Raw genomic sequence first — 18,705 nt, 5'->3', positions numbered from 1 at the left:
TTCCACGGAATCCACCGAAAAAAAAGACTGAACGAATCATGACAATGCCCCCACTGCATTGCCTCACAACACAATTGACTGGGAAGGAGACAGTTTGGAATGTTGAACGAATCGTATTGGTACCTAGAAGAGCGTTTCCCAACAACAGCAGATTGTGGCCGTTGAGCTCCTACATATGGCTGGATGGATGCGTGCGTAACGTGCTGCTGCACATGGAACTCGACGGGTATGGGGTCGCATAGTTGTGATATTTTCGGAATTCATTTATTATTTTCTATATTTAAAACGAACAAAACATTCCTGATGTGGAACACAAAAAATGGAAATGCTATGGTTGAAGGTTAAATCGAGAGTCACCAGATGCGATGTTTTGATTATCTAGATTTTAGATAATTTAATCGTGCTGCGAAGAGGTATTATATCTAGATTCTGATTCTCTAGATAATCAATGGAATAACTTAATGAACGAAACGTAAGACACAGTAGTTTTTCCAAGCTTCGAAGCCCGAGATAAACTGAAGCTTTCCCAAACTTCTAAAAAAAACTTTTCAAAGCTTTCTAAGAGAAGCTACCTAAGTTTCTAAGGAAGCTTCTAAGATAAGCTTTCCTAAGCTTCTAGGAGAAGCTTTCCCAAGCTTCTACGAGAAGCTTTCTAAAGCTTTCCAAAGCTTCTAAGAGAACCTTCCTGGACTTCTAAGAGAAGCTTGCCCAAGTTTCTAAGAGAAGCTTTCTCAAGCTTCTAAGAGACGCTTTTATCAAAATGCTAAGAGGAGCTTTCCCAAGCTTCTACTATAAGATGCTTTCCTTAGTTTTTGAGTAAAGTTTTACCAAGCTTCAGGAAAACATTCCCAAGCTCTTGAGAAAAGTTTTTCAAAGCTTCTGTGACAAGCTTCTCCGTGCTTTAAAAATCGTTTTTGACGAAGTTTTCACAAGCGTCTGCTGAAAAATTTGTTCAAGTTTCTCTGAGACAAACCTTCTAAAGCTTATGAAGTAGGATGCCCGCGAATAATAAATGTATTCTCATCTCTCATTAAATAAGGACACTATAAAAACACGAGACTTGCAAAGACGAAGGCAACTGAAGCCAAGCAAATCAAATGTCAAATTGTGTATATTAACTAGCGTAATATGTAATATCCTAATTAAAATACTGGTCATGAAAAGGGTTTTAAAATTTGTGATAAAAACTTTTTTTTAATAAATAACACAATAGAGCATGTTCCTGCTACTCTTTTGGCAAATTTCCACACTCAAATAACGACTATAGCATATTTAAAATTTATTTAAAAATGAATGTGTCCAAATTTAAAACTTGACACTTTCGATCATGTTTGACAGAGTCACATAAGTCACAGAGGTTTTCTTTTTAGCACTGGGGTTGTTCCTATCTGACATTTCGGAAGAGACACGGCAAACAAAATACACTCAAAATTTGAGTTTAAAGCAAGGGGTGGGACAAAATATCAGAGAAGATAGAATAAAAAATTGGACTTCCACAATCGAGAAACATTTTAAAATTGAGTAAACATGTGTTCTAGCCTAAACTCAAGCGTTTGATACACGCTGAGTCTATGGGGTGTAAATGTCTACACCGGAAAGCTGAACGAAGCAATTATAAACAGAATAGGATCCTAAATCCTTGTCGTAAAATGTAGATGAAATAAGATATGTATAAAGTTAGAACAGATTGTTAAGGTTGGACGATTCTTCATCGTAAGATGGGCATCCGTAGAATCACTATTAACTTTAAAATTCTGTATGTTGTTCCCACCCGCACGATACAAGCATTTTCACATACTAATTTCATATCGTTTTGCCTGTCACAAAATCTTTCGAAACCATAAATCAAATTGTGCCAAAAACAAAACAAATGCTCGTGTCATTCAAAAACTATGCTCCTATTACGTCGTTTTAATCGTTTTGTCCAACTCAAACTCCGAAAACTTGGTCAACCACTGGCATGCTTCATTACTCATCCGAAGCATTAGAGCAACTCCATCGCTAGCCTAGATCATCGCCCCCCGCTAACTGATTTCCAATCAAATTAATTATCGAACTGGATTTAATTAATGCACCTCCAGCCACATTCGCGGCGGGGCATCTTGATTTTTCCTCTTTCGGTCACCGAAGATATCGATCTAGGTTGTAGTAGGCTGCGTGTAATTGATTTTCACAGCCTGCTGCCCCGGGTTGGAACGCACGAAGAAATATAAGAAAAAAAAAATTTCCCACGTAATTATGCAAATAAGGCGAAAAGGCGAAGGAGCTGTTCGAAAGCGAAACGCGAAACAAAAGGGACATCCATGCAGGTAGCTCCATGAAGTTGCTCCGGTTTCCGAAGAAAAGATGTGTATCACGCCGCCGCGGCTATATGCATAAGATAAGCGTGGAAGAAGGGGGTCGTCGCCGGATCGCTCGAGGGGGGTGACAAAAAGATGAACGATGGGCACTTCGCCATGTGCACAGATGGAACGACGGAGAACTAAATTTAGTACGTAATTGTTCTGCACCTCCCGAAGGGACAAAAGCGCAACGTATATGACGCTCGGCGAAGATGACGGTGGTCCAGTTCGGACTCCGTCCGGAGAGATGATAATTGTGCCTGCACGGTAGGAAGGGAGCACGAAGCGAAGGAGGCTGTGCAACTTGAACAAAACAGCTGCTGGACCCGTTTCCTGTTTGGAGCAGTTCGGGCCACAGGGTCCCAGTGTGGGGAGAATGTGGATAACGTGACGCGCTCTGTTCTTGGAATCGAAACAACCGAGACCTTGGAATAGACAACTTCCTAGAAGAAACCGAAGCCTGCTCAGACCACCAACTGCGAAGCGTCGATCAGCATGCTGCGCTAATCGCTCAATCTAGTTAGCCTGGCAGTCCCCAATGGTTCCGAATTTGGCAGCACTGTGCCATGGTCGCTTGAGCGTTGTAATCAGTCCACCCGCGAAGCGAAGATAAGCGCAACTGAGGCCGATAACTGATTGTGTACAAAGCTGCGTACACAAACAAGCTTCGGCCGGAGGGAAGAGAGAGAGAGGGAGAACCGCAGCCGAATCAGTCTGCGAGAGTGAACCGAGCTGCGCGAAGGTGTTTTCGATTGCGTGACCAATTTCATCTGAATTAATTTTATTCCGAATGATGGGCATCAGGAATACGGGGTGAGTCATTCACGGTTCAGCACGATCATCAGCATCGCAAATTAGCCTCTCTTCCAATAAATAATAGCAAACTAGCCGGCAAAACGGTCTTCATCACCGGAGCATCTCGGGGGATCGGCAAGGCGATCGCGCTGAAGGCGGCCCGAGACGGAGCCAATGTGGTGATCGCGGCGAAAACTGCCGAACCGCACCCGAAGCTGCGGGGAACGATCTTCACGGCGGCAGCCGAAAGTAAGCATCGGATTTTGACAACGCACGGACGCAAGATCGATGATGATCGTTTTTTCCCTTTGTAGTTGAAGCCGCCGGCGGTAAGGCGCTTGCTTGCGTGGTTGATGTCCGCGATGAGGTCGCCGTTCGGGCCGCCATCAAGCAGGCGGTGGACAAATTTGGCGGGATCGACATCCTGGTTAATAATGCCAGCGCCATTTCGTTGACCCCGACGGAACGGACCGATATGAAGCGCTACGATTTGATGAATAACATCAATACGCGGGGAACGTTCCTGGTGTAGGTGATCTTGTCTCATGTCCTGGAACCTTTATCAATGATCTTCTTTATTGTAGCTCAAAGGAATGCATCCCGTATCTGAAGAAAAGCTCCCACGGTCACATCTTGAACCTGTCACCGCCGTTAACTCTGAACCCGGAATGGTTCGCCCGCAACCTAGCCTACACGATCGCCAAGTACGGCATGTCCATGTGCATCCTGGGGATGGCCGAGGAGTTCCGGAAAGATAACATCGCGGCTAATGCGCTCTGGCCGGCCAAACTGGTCCACACCGCAGCCGTGGACATGATCCACGGTGATGGAGCCGAGGCCGTGTCCCGGAAACCGGAGATCATGGCCGACGCCGCCTATGCCATTCTCTGCAAAGATCCTCGCACCTGCACCGGAAACTTCTTCATCGACGAAGATCTCCTCCAGGCGGAAGGCATCACCGATTTCGGCGAGTACTCCTGCGTGCCCGGAAACGAGCGGAACATTCGCCTCTGCGGCTTCGTCGATCCCAATCGATCGAAACTGTGAAACATTCGAAAACATTGGAATCCATTTTGAATTTCAAAAGCGAGGTTTTCGCCTTTTTATTAATTTCGTCCGAACAAGGCCTACTTTGATGCCGTGAGAAACCGCGACGCCGCTCGGTCGCGTCGTCCTCGCCGCCCGTATTAAAATCGATCGTATTAATCTTGTGCCACAGTTTGGAAAATTCAAAACATCCGCTGGGAACGGAATGTCCGACCAGCTGAAACGGCAAGAAATATTTTTGCTGACTTCGTTTCGTCGCTCCATTCTTGTTTTGGTTTCGACGATCGTCGGAGAGCATCTTCATTCTTGAAATTTTACAGAACCTGATCATGGCCTGCTCGGATGCGTGTTTTGCTTAACCTCACTTTTTTTTCTCGACCTCTTTGTCTTTTCGATGATTTTGTGTTTCAGAACCGAGCTCAAATTGAGGATGATCAGGTTCAACAGATCGGCATTATTAAATTTGCATTTTTTTTTTGTATTCCTTTCTGCTACTCTACCAAAACTTAGCTGGTAGTGCGATCGCAATTCATAATTAAGGTTTGGGTAAAAGAATAAGGCTTCGCTAAATTTCCAACCCCGTCTCTGTTCCATTCCACAACTCAATAATTTATGATGTCGGTTTCATTCGCCGGAATTCGCTGCGGAATGGGGAAGAGCGAAACCCTTTTCAAACGAACAAAGTTGCGTGCGAGCAGTGTTTTAGCTACGTTCAAATTGGGAACATTGAAAATCGTGAAGAAGAGCACCAAAATTTGACGCATCTAATGAAATGAAACGGCCTTCCAGGAAATGGGCGAACACGTTGGCATTTGGGTGCGTTTCGAATTTATGACGAAAATGTGGTTGTATGAATTTTTGGGGGCCAAGTCGAAGAATTAAAGCAATGTTTCCTAGAAAAAAAACGGATTGTTGGGAATAATTTAATTAGTGCAACTCCACTAAAGATTTCAGTCATCGATTAGATCCAAATTTAAGCCATTCATTTCCTTAAATTATAGTGAATGACTCGATGGGGCCAGATAAATAAAGCGGTAAATGCGCAGCTACTCAGTTACACTTAGCTGAGAGTCGTGAGTTCGAACTTCGTCGGTCGAGGATCTTTTCGTACAGGTAATTGTTAGCTAGACAACCAGAGACCGACCCAAGCAGCACAGTTTGTTGCAAAAACTTTTTCGCGCAACATATGAGAAACACCATTGAAACAGACAAACTGTTGCTAGAACATGTTTTTCAAGTTTCATGGTGCGTAATGTAAAACTTAACTATATTGCAACTGGATTGAAACAAACAAACTTCTATCTGTCAAACACGTAGTTAAGTGCAACATTGAAACGAAACTTGAATGCAATTAACTCAAGTTGCAGATGCTTTAATTGAAAGTAATTTGAAACATAACATTAAAATAGGCATTTAGGGAGAAGTCGCAAGAGTTTGTGTGTGAAGTTACTGAATACATTTTGATAAACTTGACTTCATTGCTGTTTGCAGAGAACATTTGCAGCAAATCTCTTAGTTTCGATAAACTTAAACGTCAAACAAGGGGTAAAATGCAAGTTTATTGGAACGATAATGAAACTATATGAGCTTTTGATATTAATATGATACGGAAATAGAACTAGGTAAGTTACAGAAGCTTTTATTGATATATTGATCTGAAACCATTTTTAGAATGCACCTCTTTGAAAGATGTTTCGCGTGTTACTTGGGGACACGGTGCCCCGACAGACCGTTATTATGCAAAAAAATTGTCCATCAATTCTGAGCACAGGGCTCGATTTCTGAGGTTATTTTGCACCTCTGGACCAATTTTTAAAAAAATCCCTAGGAGGAATCTCGAGAAATCTTGATTTGAAGTTATAGATTTAAAATTTCAATATAATCCTCATTAAAATTTTGCAATAGCACTGAAAAAACCTACAAAAACGCTCAAAAAGTTGGCCAAACTATTTTCAACTAGTATAAAATTGTTACCGTTGTTATAATTAGACATTAACAACTAACTAACCTTACCTGAGTGGCTTAAGATTTTTTTTTTCATAGATTTCTATAGTTTTTATACTTGTATAGTCGATTTAGAGCTAGTATCAATCATTTGTTTCAAATATGGAATGATTTGGTACAATACACATGAACATACACGAATGTTTTTCAAGGGGCCGCTGACCTTCACCTGAATGATGTCACTTTTTCTTCCGGCATTCTCACCAAATGACCAGCTCACTGAAGTTCGCCTATTTTATTCACACAATAGTTTTCGCTCCTGTTCTCAAATAAATGTGCTGTTGTTCTGTTTGCATTTTTATTGAAAACTGATTTAGTTTTCGAAACACTTTTCAGTGTTCTGCGATAAAGGGTCGCGATGTGTTTTGCCGAAGTTGTTAACGAAATAATTGATCTATGAAATCAGATAAGCCTTTATCAAGCAACAGTGTAGAAATGTTATTTCCCCTTGCAAGTTGGCCCCTAAGCTGGTTACATAATCCATAAAAGGAGATATTCACAGCTAGTACACGTGTGTTATCATTATTATATCATTATTATCATACGTCATAAGTGTGTTCAGAATAATAGTAGTGAAAGCCGATTTTCATACAAAATACTCAACTTTGGCATGCTGTTGCTTTGTTTCCCTATGAGCAATCGGCTTTAAATTTAGAAAAATTCAAAAACTCAAAATACAGCAGATATATAAATAATGAAAACTACTATTATTTTGAACGATTTCGCCTGGTGCTTAACTTTTAAACCGGTAGTGTGAAAATTAACAAATTATGTGATAATGAAATTGACTATATTTGTAGTTTACTGCCAAAATTTTATGCCGATTGCTCCTATGGAAAGAATATAACAGAATGCCAAATTTGAGCATTTTGTATGGAAATCGGCTTATACTACTATTATTCTGAACACAACTGTACATCTCCATCAAGCACTGCTTCAGCACCAACCAATCTGAACTTCCTTCTTTGTCTACATGCAACCATATACGTTTGGGTAGAGTACATGATATGACAAGCTTATCCTAGTTCACGAGAGACGCGACGGAGACTAGTTGTCTACCTTTAAAATAGTGAAACTCTGCTTTACTGCACTGCGGACGATTTCAATAAAGTCATCGTCTGCAAAATCAAGGAGTATATGCGACAAAACGCAATATTGAACAGTAAATTCTGAAACTCATCTCCTTCCATTCCATGTAATTTTCCAAAAAAAATAGGCTCCTCGTCTACAATTCTTACATTTCATTGTATTTGCCAGCCTATCAGCTTTATGTTTTATTTTTAAGCCTTTGATATTACCTGCAGCAGCTAGAATTTCGTTACTGAGTCGATCGTGATCTAGAAATCAATATACAGATTGACGATGAATTCCGAAAAAAATAAAACGAAGATTGTTGCAGGTATATAGAGTGGAATTCCTGGTGATGCTGATCTAAAGTATTAAATACTCATTGAGGATTTGTTTGAAGTTGTGAAAGACTTTGTTAATTTTCGAACACTTGTGACATATGACAATCATGTTTCCCGTGTAGTTATAATCCTGTTGTGGCTGGAGTATTGAAAAGGATATTTTTACACAGAATGGTGAGGTCAGAACTCGGCCAAAAACTAGACGTAAACATCAAGAGTATTAAGTAGTAAATAGTAGAAACAATTTTTTTTAAGCAAAATAAATACGGCAGACTTTGGTGGGCTGGTCACTTAGTGTGAAAGTCGAAAAATAAGCTGTAAATTAGCTGTAAATTCAGCATTGAATGTTTCACGTTTATCGAACGTAATATCAATTGTATATAAGAATTTATTGCTTAGATTTCATTCTATTTAACTAAGCTAACTGGATTAAGCCATGTAAAAACATACTTAAGCCACTCTGGTATGTTAAGTCAGTTTTGAATATTTCTAATTATAACATTTATATGCTAGTTGAGAACAGTTTGGCCAACTTTTTGAGCGTTTTTGTAGGTTTTTTCAGTGCTAATGCAAAATTTTATTAAGGATTATATTGAATTTTTAAGTCAAAAACTTCAAATCAAGATTTCTCGAGATTCCTCCTAGGGATTTTTTTAAAAATTGGCCCAGAGGTGCAGAATGACCTCAGAAATCGAGCCCTGTGCTCAGATTTGATGGACAATTTTTTTGCATAATAACGGTCTATCGGGGCACCGTGGGGGAATATACCTCTGCATCTACACAGTGGTAATAGAAAAGATGTTGTATTTGTCAAGTTAGAGAGAAGTTCCGGGCGAGACAAAGTTGCATCGCAAGTAAATATATTAAGGATAATGGAATGTTACGCATATTGGCTCATTCCAGAGATTATCTACACTGTAACCTCAATTTACGAACTAGATCGGGGGTGCGTAAATTGAATCAGTGCGTAAAACGAGGGAGCTTAGTTCGTAAAACGAGGTTTTGCCGTTTGGAGTCTACTTGTATGAAATTAATTTATATTATTTAGAAAAAATGTGCTCTTTTTGTATCATTAACATATTATTAATACATTGGGTTCTTAATCAGGCTAGAATGTGTGCAAGTAGAGGTCTTCCAAGAACTCTTTGGAGTTTGGGCATATATTTCAACATGAGTTAACGGAGATCAATTTACCATTTCTATGTAGAAGAATGTCTCTCAATACTGGACCCTAGAAGATTGTTATATTTAAAGAAGCGTTTGTATTGTCAGATCCAAGTTTTGGTAATCAAGTGAGTACAACAGATGTCCTAGTTCATCCAAAAACTTCCTGGAATATATACCTGCAATGTACTGGCATATTTAGCGATCCTTTGATGTTCTATTGATATGGCACAGGCCCTTAACCATCCATGTGAGTAAATAATAAGAGATTAGAGGTTAGTTTTCAAATACTTCCCAGGCCCCTAACCATCCATGTGAGTAAACGGTGTATTGTAATAATTTGTGCGGATGTCCTACGACCTCCAAGGACTTCATTCAATGTAGGCCTTGGGATCTACGACCGTAATGAGCGATAAGAGGTTAGTTTTCAAATATTCCATAGGCCCCTAACCATCCATCGTTATTCGTCATCCCCTTGTTGTGTCCGTTCCAAAAATACCCATGTTGCATGAGTTTCCAACGATTTCGTCATCCCTTCGTTGTGGCCGTTCCGAAATTACCCATAATGCATCAGTTTCCAACGATTTTTCCAAACCAGAGGTCGCCATCTTGGATTCCAACATGGCGTCGGACATCAATTTTCGTCATCCCTTCGGCGTGCCCGTTCCGAAAATACTGATGTATCATGAGTTTCCAACGATTTTTCCAAACCAGAGGACGCCATCTTGGATTCCAAGATGGCGTCAGACTGAAATTTTCGTCATCCCCTCGTCGTGGCTGTCCGAAAATACCCATATTACATGGGTTTCCAACGGTGTTCCCCAACCGGAGGTCAATAATTTCCCACATTATTGTCTAAACTCAATTTACGCACTGCGTAAAAAAAGTGACTTAAATTGAGGTAGCGTAAAAAAAGACTTCGTAAATTGAGGTTTTTGATGTATTATCTGTCAGTCATTTGCTTTAGTCATTTTATTTTAGAGCTTTTCTTTAGAACCCTATAGCCATCTGTGGGTTATACTAGGAATTCCCCATGAAATTCTTCCTGGGGTTCGACTAGGAATTGTACCAATAATTTATCCACAGATTCATAATGAAATTCCTCCGGGGAAAATCCTTCATGTATACCTTCAAGAATTCAACCAGGCATTCATCCAGAGATTCCTTCAAAGGTTCCACTACAAATTATTCAGAATTTTTGCACCTATTTCTTTAAAGATCAATCCAAAAAATCCTTAAGTAATTTCTTCAGTAATTCTTCAGGGCTTACTCCAAGGTTGCCTCCAAGAATTCCTCAAGCGGTTTCTTCAAAGATTCATTCAGGAATTCCTTTAGGAGTTAGTTTCAAGAATACCATCAAGTATTACTTCTGGAATCATAGCACGAATTCATTCAGAAACTTCTCCAGGGGTTCCTCCAGAAATTCATCACCAGAGATTCCCCCAGGAATTTCATTAGTACTTTTTTGGTGGCTTTTTTTAGGGCTTGCTTCTACGCTACCTCTTCAAATTCCAACAGAAATTTCTTTCAGCGATTTTTTCTCTAGTAATTTTTCTACAGTGAATCTAATTCTTTATAAAATCCACCATAAAAAATTCTCCAGACATTTCCTCCAGCAATAACTTAAGAAATTCCTTTACAGATTCTTTCATGATTTATTTTCTTTTTATGCCAAAAGAGACTGGACAAGGAATCCCACCCAAGAAATGTGGGGATTCTATCGAAAATATCCAATAATTTCCATCATGAGTTCTTCCTATCGAAAATCTTCCAGTGATTGTTCTAGTAATTTCCCTATGAATTCCTCCACAGATTTTTCTGGAAAATTCTTCAGAAAATAATTGAAGCATTCTTGCAGGGATTGCTTCAGGGATTCCTACATAATTTTCTCTAGAAATTTCTTCAGAAATTCCTACGGAAATACCTGCAGAAATTTTCTACTCAAAAAAAAAGAAAGATTCTACTCAAATTTTCTCCAAGGATTTATCAAGGAATTTCTTTAGGGATCTCACAAGAAATACTGCAAAATAATTCACCAAATCATCCCTCACGGGATTCTTCAGGAGATTCCTCCAGTTAATCCTCCGGGGATTATTGTAGGGAATCTTCGATAAAATCTATTAGAAATTTTTCCAGTGATTCCTGCTAATATCCCTGAATGGATTATATAAGACATTCCTTCTGGGATTTCATCAGGAATTTCTTTCGAGAATCTCTTAGAAATTCTTCCAGGTGTTACCTGAGGAATCCAACCTAGCGACATCAAGAGAAATGCTTTGTTTAAACCTCTGAGGAAATAGCAGTGGCATCCCTGGAGAATTATCTTTTGTAATTTTGTAGAAGCTTTCTGATGGAATATCTTGAGTAGACCAAGTAAGATTTTCTAGTTGAATCCTTGTGGAAATGTTGGTGCTTTTTCCGGAAATTAATGGTGGACTCCTTGAAATTAATAACCCTGAATGATTTCTCAGATGGGAAATCCTGGTAAAATCTTTGAAGTTTTTTTTCATGAAACTTCTGACAAAACTCTGGTATGTTTTTGCGGCGCAACTTCTGGTGGAAATCTGGCCCAACCCTGGCGAAATTATCAGTGTTAACCCTGGAAGAACTCCTGGTGAAATTTCTTAGATACCTTCTCTGTCGGAAAATTACTGGTGAAATAAATCTAGAAAATACTGGTGAAGTCTCTGAACGAATTACTGGTGAAATTTTTATGGGAAATTGTGGTTGTATCCCTTGATAAACTTCTGTTGAAATTCCTAGAGAAACTCTTGGTAGAATCTCTGGAGGAATTCCAGGTGGAATCTCTAAAGAAACTCCTAATGGAATCCCTAGAGGAATTCCTGATGTAATTTCTGGAGGAGTTCCACGTAGAATCTATAATGGAACTTCTGATGGAAGCTCTAGAGGAGCTCATAATGGAATCCCTACAAAAATTCCAGATAGCATTCCTGATGGAACTCCTTATGGAATTCCTGGAGGAACTCCTGATAAGATTCCTGAAGGAAATCCTGATCGAATCCCTGAAGGAAATGCAAATAGAATCCCTGAAGGGACTCTTGATGGAATCCCAAAGAGAACTTCTGACGAAATCCTCTGAAGTACTCTCAATGGAATCCCTAGAGAAACTTTCGATGGAATCCCTAGAAGGACGCCAGATGGAAACCCTGAAGGAGCTTCTTTATATAATAACCTTTTTGAATTCTGAACCTTTCGTGGAATTTATGATAGAAACTTCAGGAGCACCTGCTCCTGATGGAATTCTTGAACGAACTCGTGATTAAATCTCTAGAATAACACCTGGTCCTTAGAGGAACTACTGATGGAATCTCTGTAGGATCTCCTGATGGAATCCTTGGAGGATCTTTTGATAAAGTTTCTGATGGAATCTCAGAAGGAAATCCTGATTAAATCCTTACAATATGGAATCATTTGAAGTTTTTTTTTTGATGAAATCCCTGAAAGAACTTTTAAATGGCCTCCCTTGAGGAATCCCTGAAATAATCCATTGAGTAACTCGTAATTTCGGAAAGAATTCCTGGAGGAACTGCTGATGAAATCCCCAGTGTTAAAAGGCTTAAAGAAATTCCGGTTGGAATCCCTAGAGAAACTCTTGGTAGAATCCCTGGAGGAATTCCAGGTGGAATCTCTAAAGGAACTCTCAATGGAATCCCTGGAGGAACTCCTGATGGAATCCCTAAAAGAACTCCTGAAGTAATATTTGGAAAAACTCCTGATGTAATCCCTGAAAGAATTCCAGGTGGTATCTCTGAAAAAACTTCAGATGAAATCTCTAGAGGTATTTCTGATAGAAACCCTATAAAAAAATCCTGTTGAAATCGCTGGAGGAATTCCCGATAAAATTCCTGAAGGAACTTCTGATGGAATCTCTGGAGGAACTCCTGTTGAAATCCCCAAAAGTAATCCTGATGCAATTTCTTGAGGAATTCCTAAAACAATCTCTATAGTAAATTCCAGGTGGAATCTCTTAAGGAACTTCTGATGGAATCTCTAGTGGAACTTCTGGCGGTATCCCTATAGAAGCTCCTGATGAAATCCCTGGAAGAATTTCTGATCAGATTCCCGTTGGAACTCCTGATGGTATCCCTGTAGGGATTCCTGATAAGATTCCTGAAGGAACTCCTAATAAAATCCCTGCTCTTTCAGGTGAAATCCCTGAAGGAACTCCTGATGATATCCTGATAATATTCCTGATGGAATCTTTTGGAGAACTTTTGATGAAATCCCCTGAATAACTTTTAATGGAATCCCTAGAGAAATGGATGGATTCCGATGGAATCTTTAGTGGGACTCATGGTGGAAACCCTGAAGGATCTTCTGATAAAATTCTTGGAGGAACTTTTGATGGAGCTCATGATGGAATCTCTTAATTCCTGTTTGAATCCTTACAAGAACTTTTGATAGAAACTTTTGAAGTTCTCTTGATGGAATCCCTGGAAGAAATTTTAAATGGAATCCCTTGAGGAATTCCTGATAAAATCGCTTGAGTAACTCCTAATGGAATCCCATGAGGAATTCCTAGCAAAATTTCAGAAAGAATTTCTGGAGGAACTACTGATAAAATCCCTAGAAGAACTCATGTTAAAAGGCTTAGAGGAACTCCGGTTGGAATCTCTAGAGAAACTCTTGGTAGAATCCCTGAAGGAATCCTGGTGGAATCTTTAAGGGAACTCTCAATGGAATCCCAGGAGGAACTCATGATGGAATCCCTAGAAGAACTGCTGATATATTCCCTGGAGGAGTTCCAGGTGGAATCTTGGAAGGAACTTCTGATAGATACCCTATAGGAAATCCTGTTGAAATCTCTGGAGGAAGTCCCGATAAGATCCCTATACGAACTCCTGATGGAATCACTATAGAAACTCCTGATGAAAGCCCTGGAAGAATTCCTAATCAAATTCCCGTTGGGACTCCTGATGAAATTCCTGATAAGATTCCTGATGGAACTTTAGATAGAATCCCTTCTCCTGATATAATCTCTGGAGGAATTCCAGGTGAAATTACTGAAGGAATTTCTGATGGAATTCCTGGAGGAATTCCAGATGGAACCCTTGAAGGAACTCCTGATAGAATTCCTAGAAGGACTTCTGATGAAATTTCCAGAAGAACTCTTGATGGAATACCAAGAGGAACGTCCAATGAAACCCTAAAGGGATTCTTGATGGAAACCCTAAAGGAACTCCTGATGAAATCCTTAGTGGAATTCATGATAGAGTGTTTAGAAGTCCTCCTGATGGAATTTTTGGAAGAACTCGTGATGAACTTCCAAACTCCTTAACCCTAGAGGAACTACTGATGGAATCCCTTTAGAAACTCTTGATGGAATCTCTGGAGGAACTTTTAATGGAGTTTCTGGTAGAATCTGTGAAGGAACTCCTGGTGGAATACTTATAAGAACTTCTGATGAAAACTTTTGCAGTTCTCCTGATAGAATTCCTGGAAGACCTTTTGACCTTTTTCCTTAGAGGAACTCCTGGTAGAATCACTTGAAGAAATCCTGATGGAATTTCCTTAAGAATTCCAAGCAAAAATTCGAAAAAATGGCTGGCGGAACTCCCGATGAAATCCCCAGAAGAACTCCTGTTAAAAGGCTTGGAGGAACTCCTGTTGGAATCCCCAGAGAAACTCCTGATAGAATCTCTGGAGGAATTCCAAGTTAAATCTCTAATAGAACTCCTAATGGAATCCCTGGAGGAACTCCTGATGGAATCCCTAAAAAAAACTCCTGATGTAATCCTTAGAAGAACTGCTGATATGATCTCCGGAGGAGTTCCAATTGGAATCTCTGAGGGAATTCATGATGGAATCTCTAGATGAACTTGTGATAGAAACCTTATAAGAAATCCTGTTGAAATCGCTGGAAGAATTCCTGATAAAATTTCTGATAAAAGACAATTTATACCGTCTTCAGCACATAGGCTGCACAGACTGTACGATCACTAACATTAGGCAACGGACAACACGAAACACCCAGAAGCCCAGCGATGAATTTTTCGTTTGACGAAAAGTTTTCACCGGCTGGAGCGGGAATCGAACCCACACCCCGTGACACAATACGCCTAGACGACTGACGCCTCTAACCGCAAGGCCACGAAGCCCACAAAATGGATGGAAAAAATGATGGAACTTCTGATGGTATCCCTGGAGGAATTTCATATGGAATCCTTGAAAAAACTCCTGATGGAATCCCTAGAATAACTTCTGACAAAATTTCCAGAAGAACTACCTTAGAGAACCCCTAAAGGAACTTCCAATGGAAACCCTAGGGATTCTTGATGGAAACCCTGAAGGAACTCCTGATGGAATCCTTAGTTGAATTCATGATAGAGTGCTTAGAAGTTCTCTTGGTGAAATTTTTGGAAGAACTCGTGATGAACTTCCTAACTCCTTAACCCTAGTGGAACTACTGATGGAATCTCTTTAGGAACTCGTGATAGAATCTCTAGAGGAACTTTTAATTGAGTTCCTGATAGCATCTGTGAAGGAATTCCAGGTGTAATGCCTAGAAGAACTTCTGATGAAAACTTTTGCAGTTCTCCTGATGGAATTCCTAGAAGAACTTTTGAAAGAATGCTTAGAGAAACTCCTGATGGAATAACAAGAGGAAAACCAGGTGAGATTTCGGAAGGAATGCCTAGAAGAATCCTTACAGGAATTCGTAGGTAAATCCCTGTATGAAATCTTTATTAAATGTCTGGGGGAACACCTGGTGGAATTAAAGAAGCGATTACCGATGAAATCTATGAAAGAAATTTGTTAGAATTCCTAAATAAACTTCAGGAGCATTACCTGGAGGAATTCCTAGTGAAATTACTGGTGAAAACTCTGTAGGAAATCCTGGTACAACCCATAAAGGAATCACATGTTGAACTTTTGATCGAATCATTGGTAGAACTGCTGGTGGATTCCCTGAAGATAATTCTGGTGCACAGGCCATTTGAAGTTTCTATGGAAATTACTATGGAAAAGACCAACCTTTCATGTTCAGTCTTCCAACTGCTCGTAATAATAATCTATGGAAAAGTGAACAAACTCTACTCAAATATGAACCTTGACAGTCATATTTGACGTTTAGATAGTCGACAAAAACGCCACAGGGCTTTTAGTTTTAACACTGGGGTTTGGTCCTATCTGACATTTCGGAAGGGACACGGAAAACAAAATATAGGTACCCAAAATATGAGCTTGAACCAAGGGGTGTGACAAAATCTCAAAAATTGTTGCAAACAAGGTTTTTGGACTTAAACCAACAAGCATTTAAAAATTGAGTAAACATGTGTTTCTGGCCTAATCATAAGCGTTTGGTACTAAAATTGGGACAGGACTTCATGACCTTATTGCAATGGTACACTGGAAAAAACTGAAGTACGATATAGCTTCAACACTTCATTGGCCTTGGTCGATTGACATTTCATTGAAATGTCAAATTTAACGTCGCCTTACTTTCCCACGGTTGAGCACTCTAAAAATCGACCACATTCGCTCTCGTCACATTGTTTCTTCCAACCTGACAGACCGAAAGTGCATTTCCCGTCGTTGCATTCTAAGACAAAACTTGTGGGCAGGAGGAGAATGTTTCCCAAATGTGAACCTTTCTGTGACCATTGTCTCCCTATCCAATGACTCAATTGATCCCCAACTGCTAGTCCTTGCTTTCCCATCGAACAACAATACCGAGGTGTGGTCTCTCCGGTGCGTTCCAGCTCATTGGGCGTCCAGTCAGGCAACCGAAAAAAAAAGAATAACAATCGATTCGACTGATAATTCCCTCAGAAACCCCGCGCTCCCCAATGTTCCCTAAATGGGCTTGTTGTTATGGCTTTTTCATCGAGTCGACATTATTATTGGGTTGGTCGTTCTGTCGTGGTTTTCGGTTGGCACCTTCTCGTCACCCGGGGTTCCCTCCTATGGCCTAGGAGGCCATGATATCCCATCCAATCCGGACTCTGATTGGCACGGTTAATTGACTGGAACTTACCTGGAAAGAGAGAGAAAACAGGGGAATTGCAAGCATTAAACAGATGGAAATTGATTCGGAACTGAAGGTTAATGGAAGGGATGCCATGAGCTTTTAAGATGTCTCATAATACAATTTTTTGCCAAATACTTGAGCTTGCATCAGAAATTCACGTTTACTCAAATTTCTAATGTTTTATTTAATGGATTTGAACCAATATCAAAAAACCAAACTCTTTTATTTTTTTGAGATTTCAACTCAATTATCGGGTGAATTTTGTTTTCCGTGTGTCTTTCGGAACGCGAGAAAGAAACAACCACAGTGAAAAAGCGAAACCCCAATGGATTTTTTGTCGAAAATGAAAGCGAAGCTTTTTGAGCATCTAGAGTGAAGCTTTCCAAGCTCCTGGAAGGAATCTTTCCAATCTTCTGGAAGGAAGCTTTCCAAGCTTCAGAAAGGAAGCTATCCAAGCTTCTGGAAGGAAGCTTTCCCAGCTTCTGGAAGGAAGCTGTCCAAGTTTCTGGAAGGAAGCTTTCTAAGCTTCTGGAAGAAAGCTTTCCAAGCTTCTGGAAGGAAGCTTTCCAGGCTTCAGGAAGGAAGCTATCCAGGCTTATGGAAGGAAGCTTTCCAAGCTTCTGGAAGGAAGCTTTCCAAGCTTCTGGAAGGAAGCTTTCCCAGCTTCTGAAAGGAAGCTGTCCAAGTTTCTGGAAGGAAGCCTTCTAAGCTTCTGGAAGGAAGCCTTCTAAGCTTCTGGAAGGAAGCTTTTCAAGTTTCTGGAAGAAAGCTTTCCAGGCTTCAGGAAGGAAGCTATCCAGGCTTCGGGAAGGAAGCTGTCCAAGTTTCTAGAAGGAAGCTTTACCAGCTTCTGGAAGGAAGCTTTCCAAGCTTCTGGAAGGAAGCTTTCCAATCTTCTGGAAGGAAGCTTTCCAAGCTTCAGAAAGGAAGCTAACCAAGCTTCTGGAAGGAAGCTTTCCCAGCTTCTGGAAGGAAGCTGTCCAAGTTTCTGGAAGGAAGCTTTCCAAGCTTCTGGAAGGAAGCTTTCCAAGCTTCTGGAAGGAAGTTTTCCAGGCTTCAGGAAGGAAGCTATCCAGGCTTCTGGAAGGAAGCTGTGCAAGTTTCTGGAAGGAAGCTTTCCAAGCTTCTGGAAGGAAGCTTTCCCAGCTTCTGGAAGGAAGCTGTCCAAGTTTCTGGAAGGAAGCTTTCTAAGCTTCTGGAAGAAAGCTTTCCAAACTTCTGGAAGGAAGCTTTCCAGGCTTCAGGAAGGAAGCTATCCAGGCTTATGGAAGGAAGCTTTCCAAGCTTCTGGAAGGAAGCTTTCCAAGCTTCTGGAAGGAAGCTTTCCCAGCTTCTGTAAGGAAGCTGTCCAAGTTTCTGGAAGGAAGCCTTCTAAGCTTCTGGAAGGAAGCTTCCCAAGTTTCTGGAAGAAAGCTTTCCAGGCTTCAGGAAGGAAGCTATCCAGGCTTCGGGAAGGAAGCTGTCCAAGTTTCTAGAAGGAAGCTTTACCAGCTTCTGGAAGGAAGCTTTCCAAGCTTCTGGAAGGAAGCTTTCCAAGCTTCTGGAAGGAAGCTTTCCAGGCTTCAGGAAGGAAGCTATCCAAGCTTCTGGAAGGAAGCTTTCCAAGCTTCTGGAAGGAAGCTTTCCCAGCTTCTGGAAGGAAGCTGTCCAAGTTTCTGGAAGGAAGCCTTCTAAGCTTCTGGAAGGAAGCTTTCCAAGCTTCTGGAAGAAAGCTTTCCAGGCTTCAGGAAGGAAGCTATCCAGGCTTCGGGAAGGAAGCTGTCCAAGTTTCTAGAAGGAAGCTTTACCAGCTTCTGGAAGGAAGCTTTCCAAGCTTCTGGAAGGAAGCTTTCCAAGCTTCTGGAAGGAAGCTTTTCAGGCTTCTGGAACTAAGTTTTTCAAGTTTATACAACGTTCCAAGCTTCGGAAAGGAAGCTTTCCAAACTCAAGTTCAACTGTCAAACAAGATAGT

The 18,705-nt window shown here is 40.6% G+C and overlaps 2 protein-coding genes across 2 annotated transcripts in view; one reads left to right on the top strand and one right to left on the bottom strand.

Moving 5' to 3' along the window:
* LOC5564956 (protein scalloped) overlaps window positions 1-18,705 on the bottom strand; it is a 619,434-nt gene that overhangs the window by 382,398 nt on the left and 218,331 nt on the right. The gene's annotated exons all lie outside the window — the stretch shown is intronic.
* Window positions 2,997-4,227, top strand: LOC5570528 (hydroxysteroid dehydrogenase-like protein 2). Its single transcript, XM_001659158.2, has 4 exons — window positions 2,997-3,155; window positions 3,223-3,386; window positions 3,452-3,665; window positions 3,722-4,227. Exons 1-4 carry the CDS (start codon window positions 3,133-3,135, stop codon window positions 4,182-4,184), a joined length of 864 nt encoding a protein of 287 aa, XP_001659208.2. The 5' UTR covers window positions 2,997-3,132; the 3' UTR covers window positions 4,185-4,227.

This window comes from Aedes aegypti, chromosome 1 (assembly GCF_002204515.2).
Source record: "Aedes aegypti strain LVP_AGWG chromosome 1, AaegL5.0 Primary Assembly, whole genome shotgun sequence".
Taxonomy (NCBI): domain Eukaryota; kingdom Metazoa; phylum Arthropoda; class Insecta; order Diptera; family Culicidae; genus Aedes; species Aedes aegypti.
This window is presented reverse-complemented; position numbering and strand designations above follow the sequence as displayed.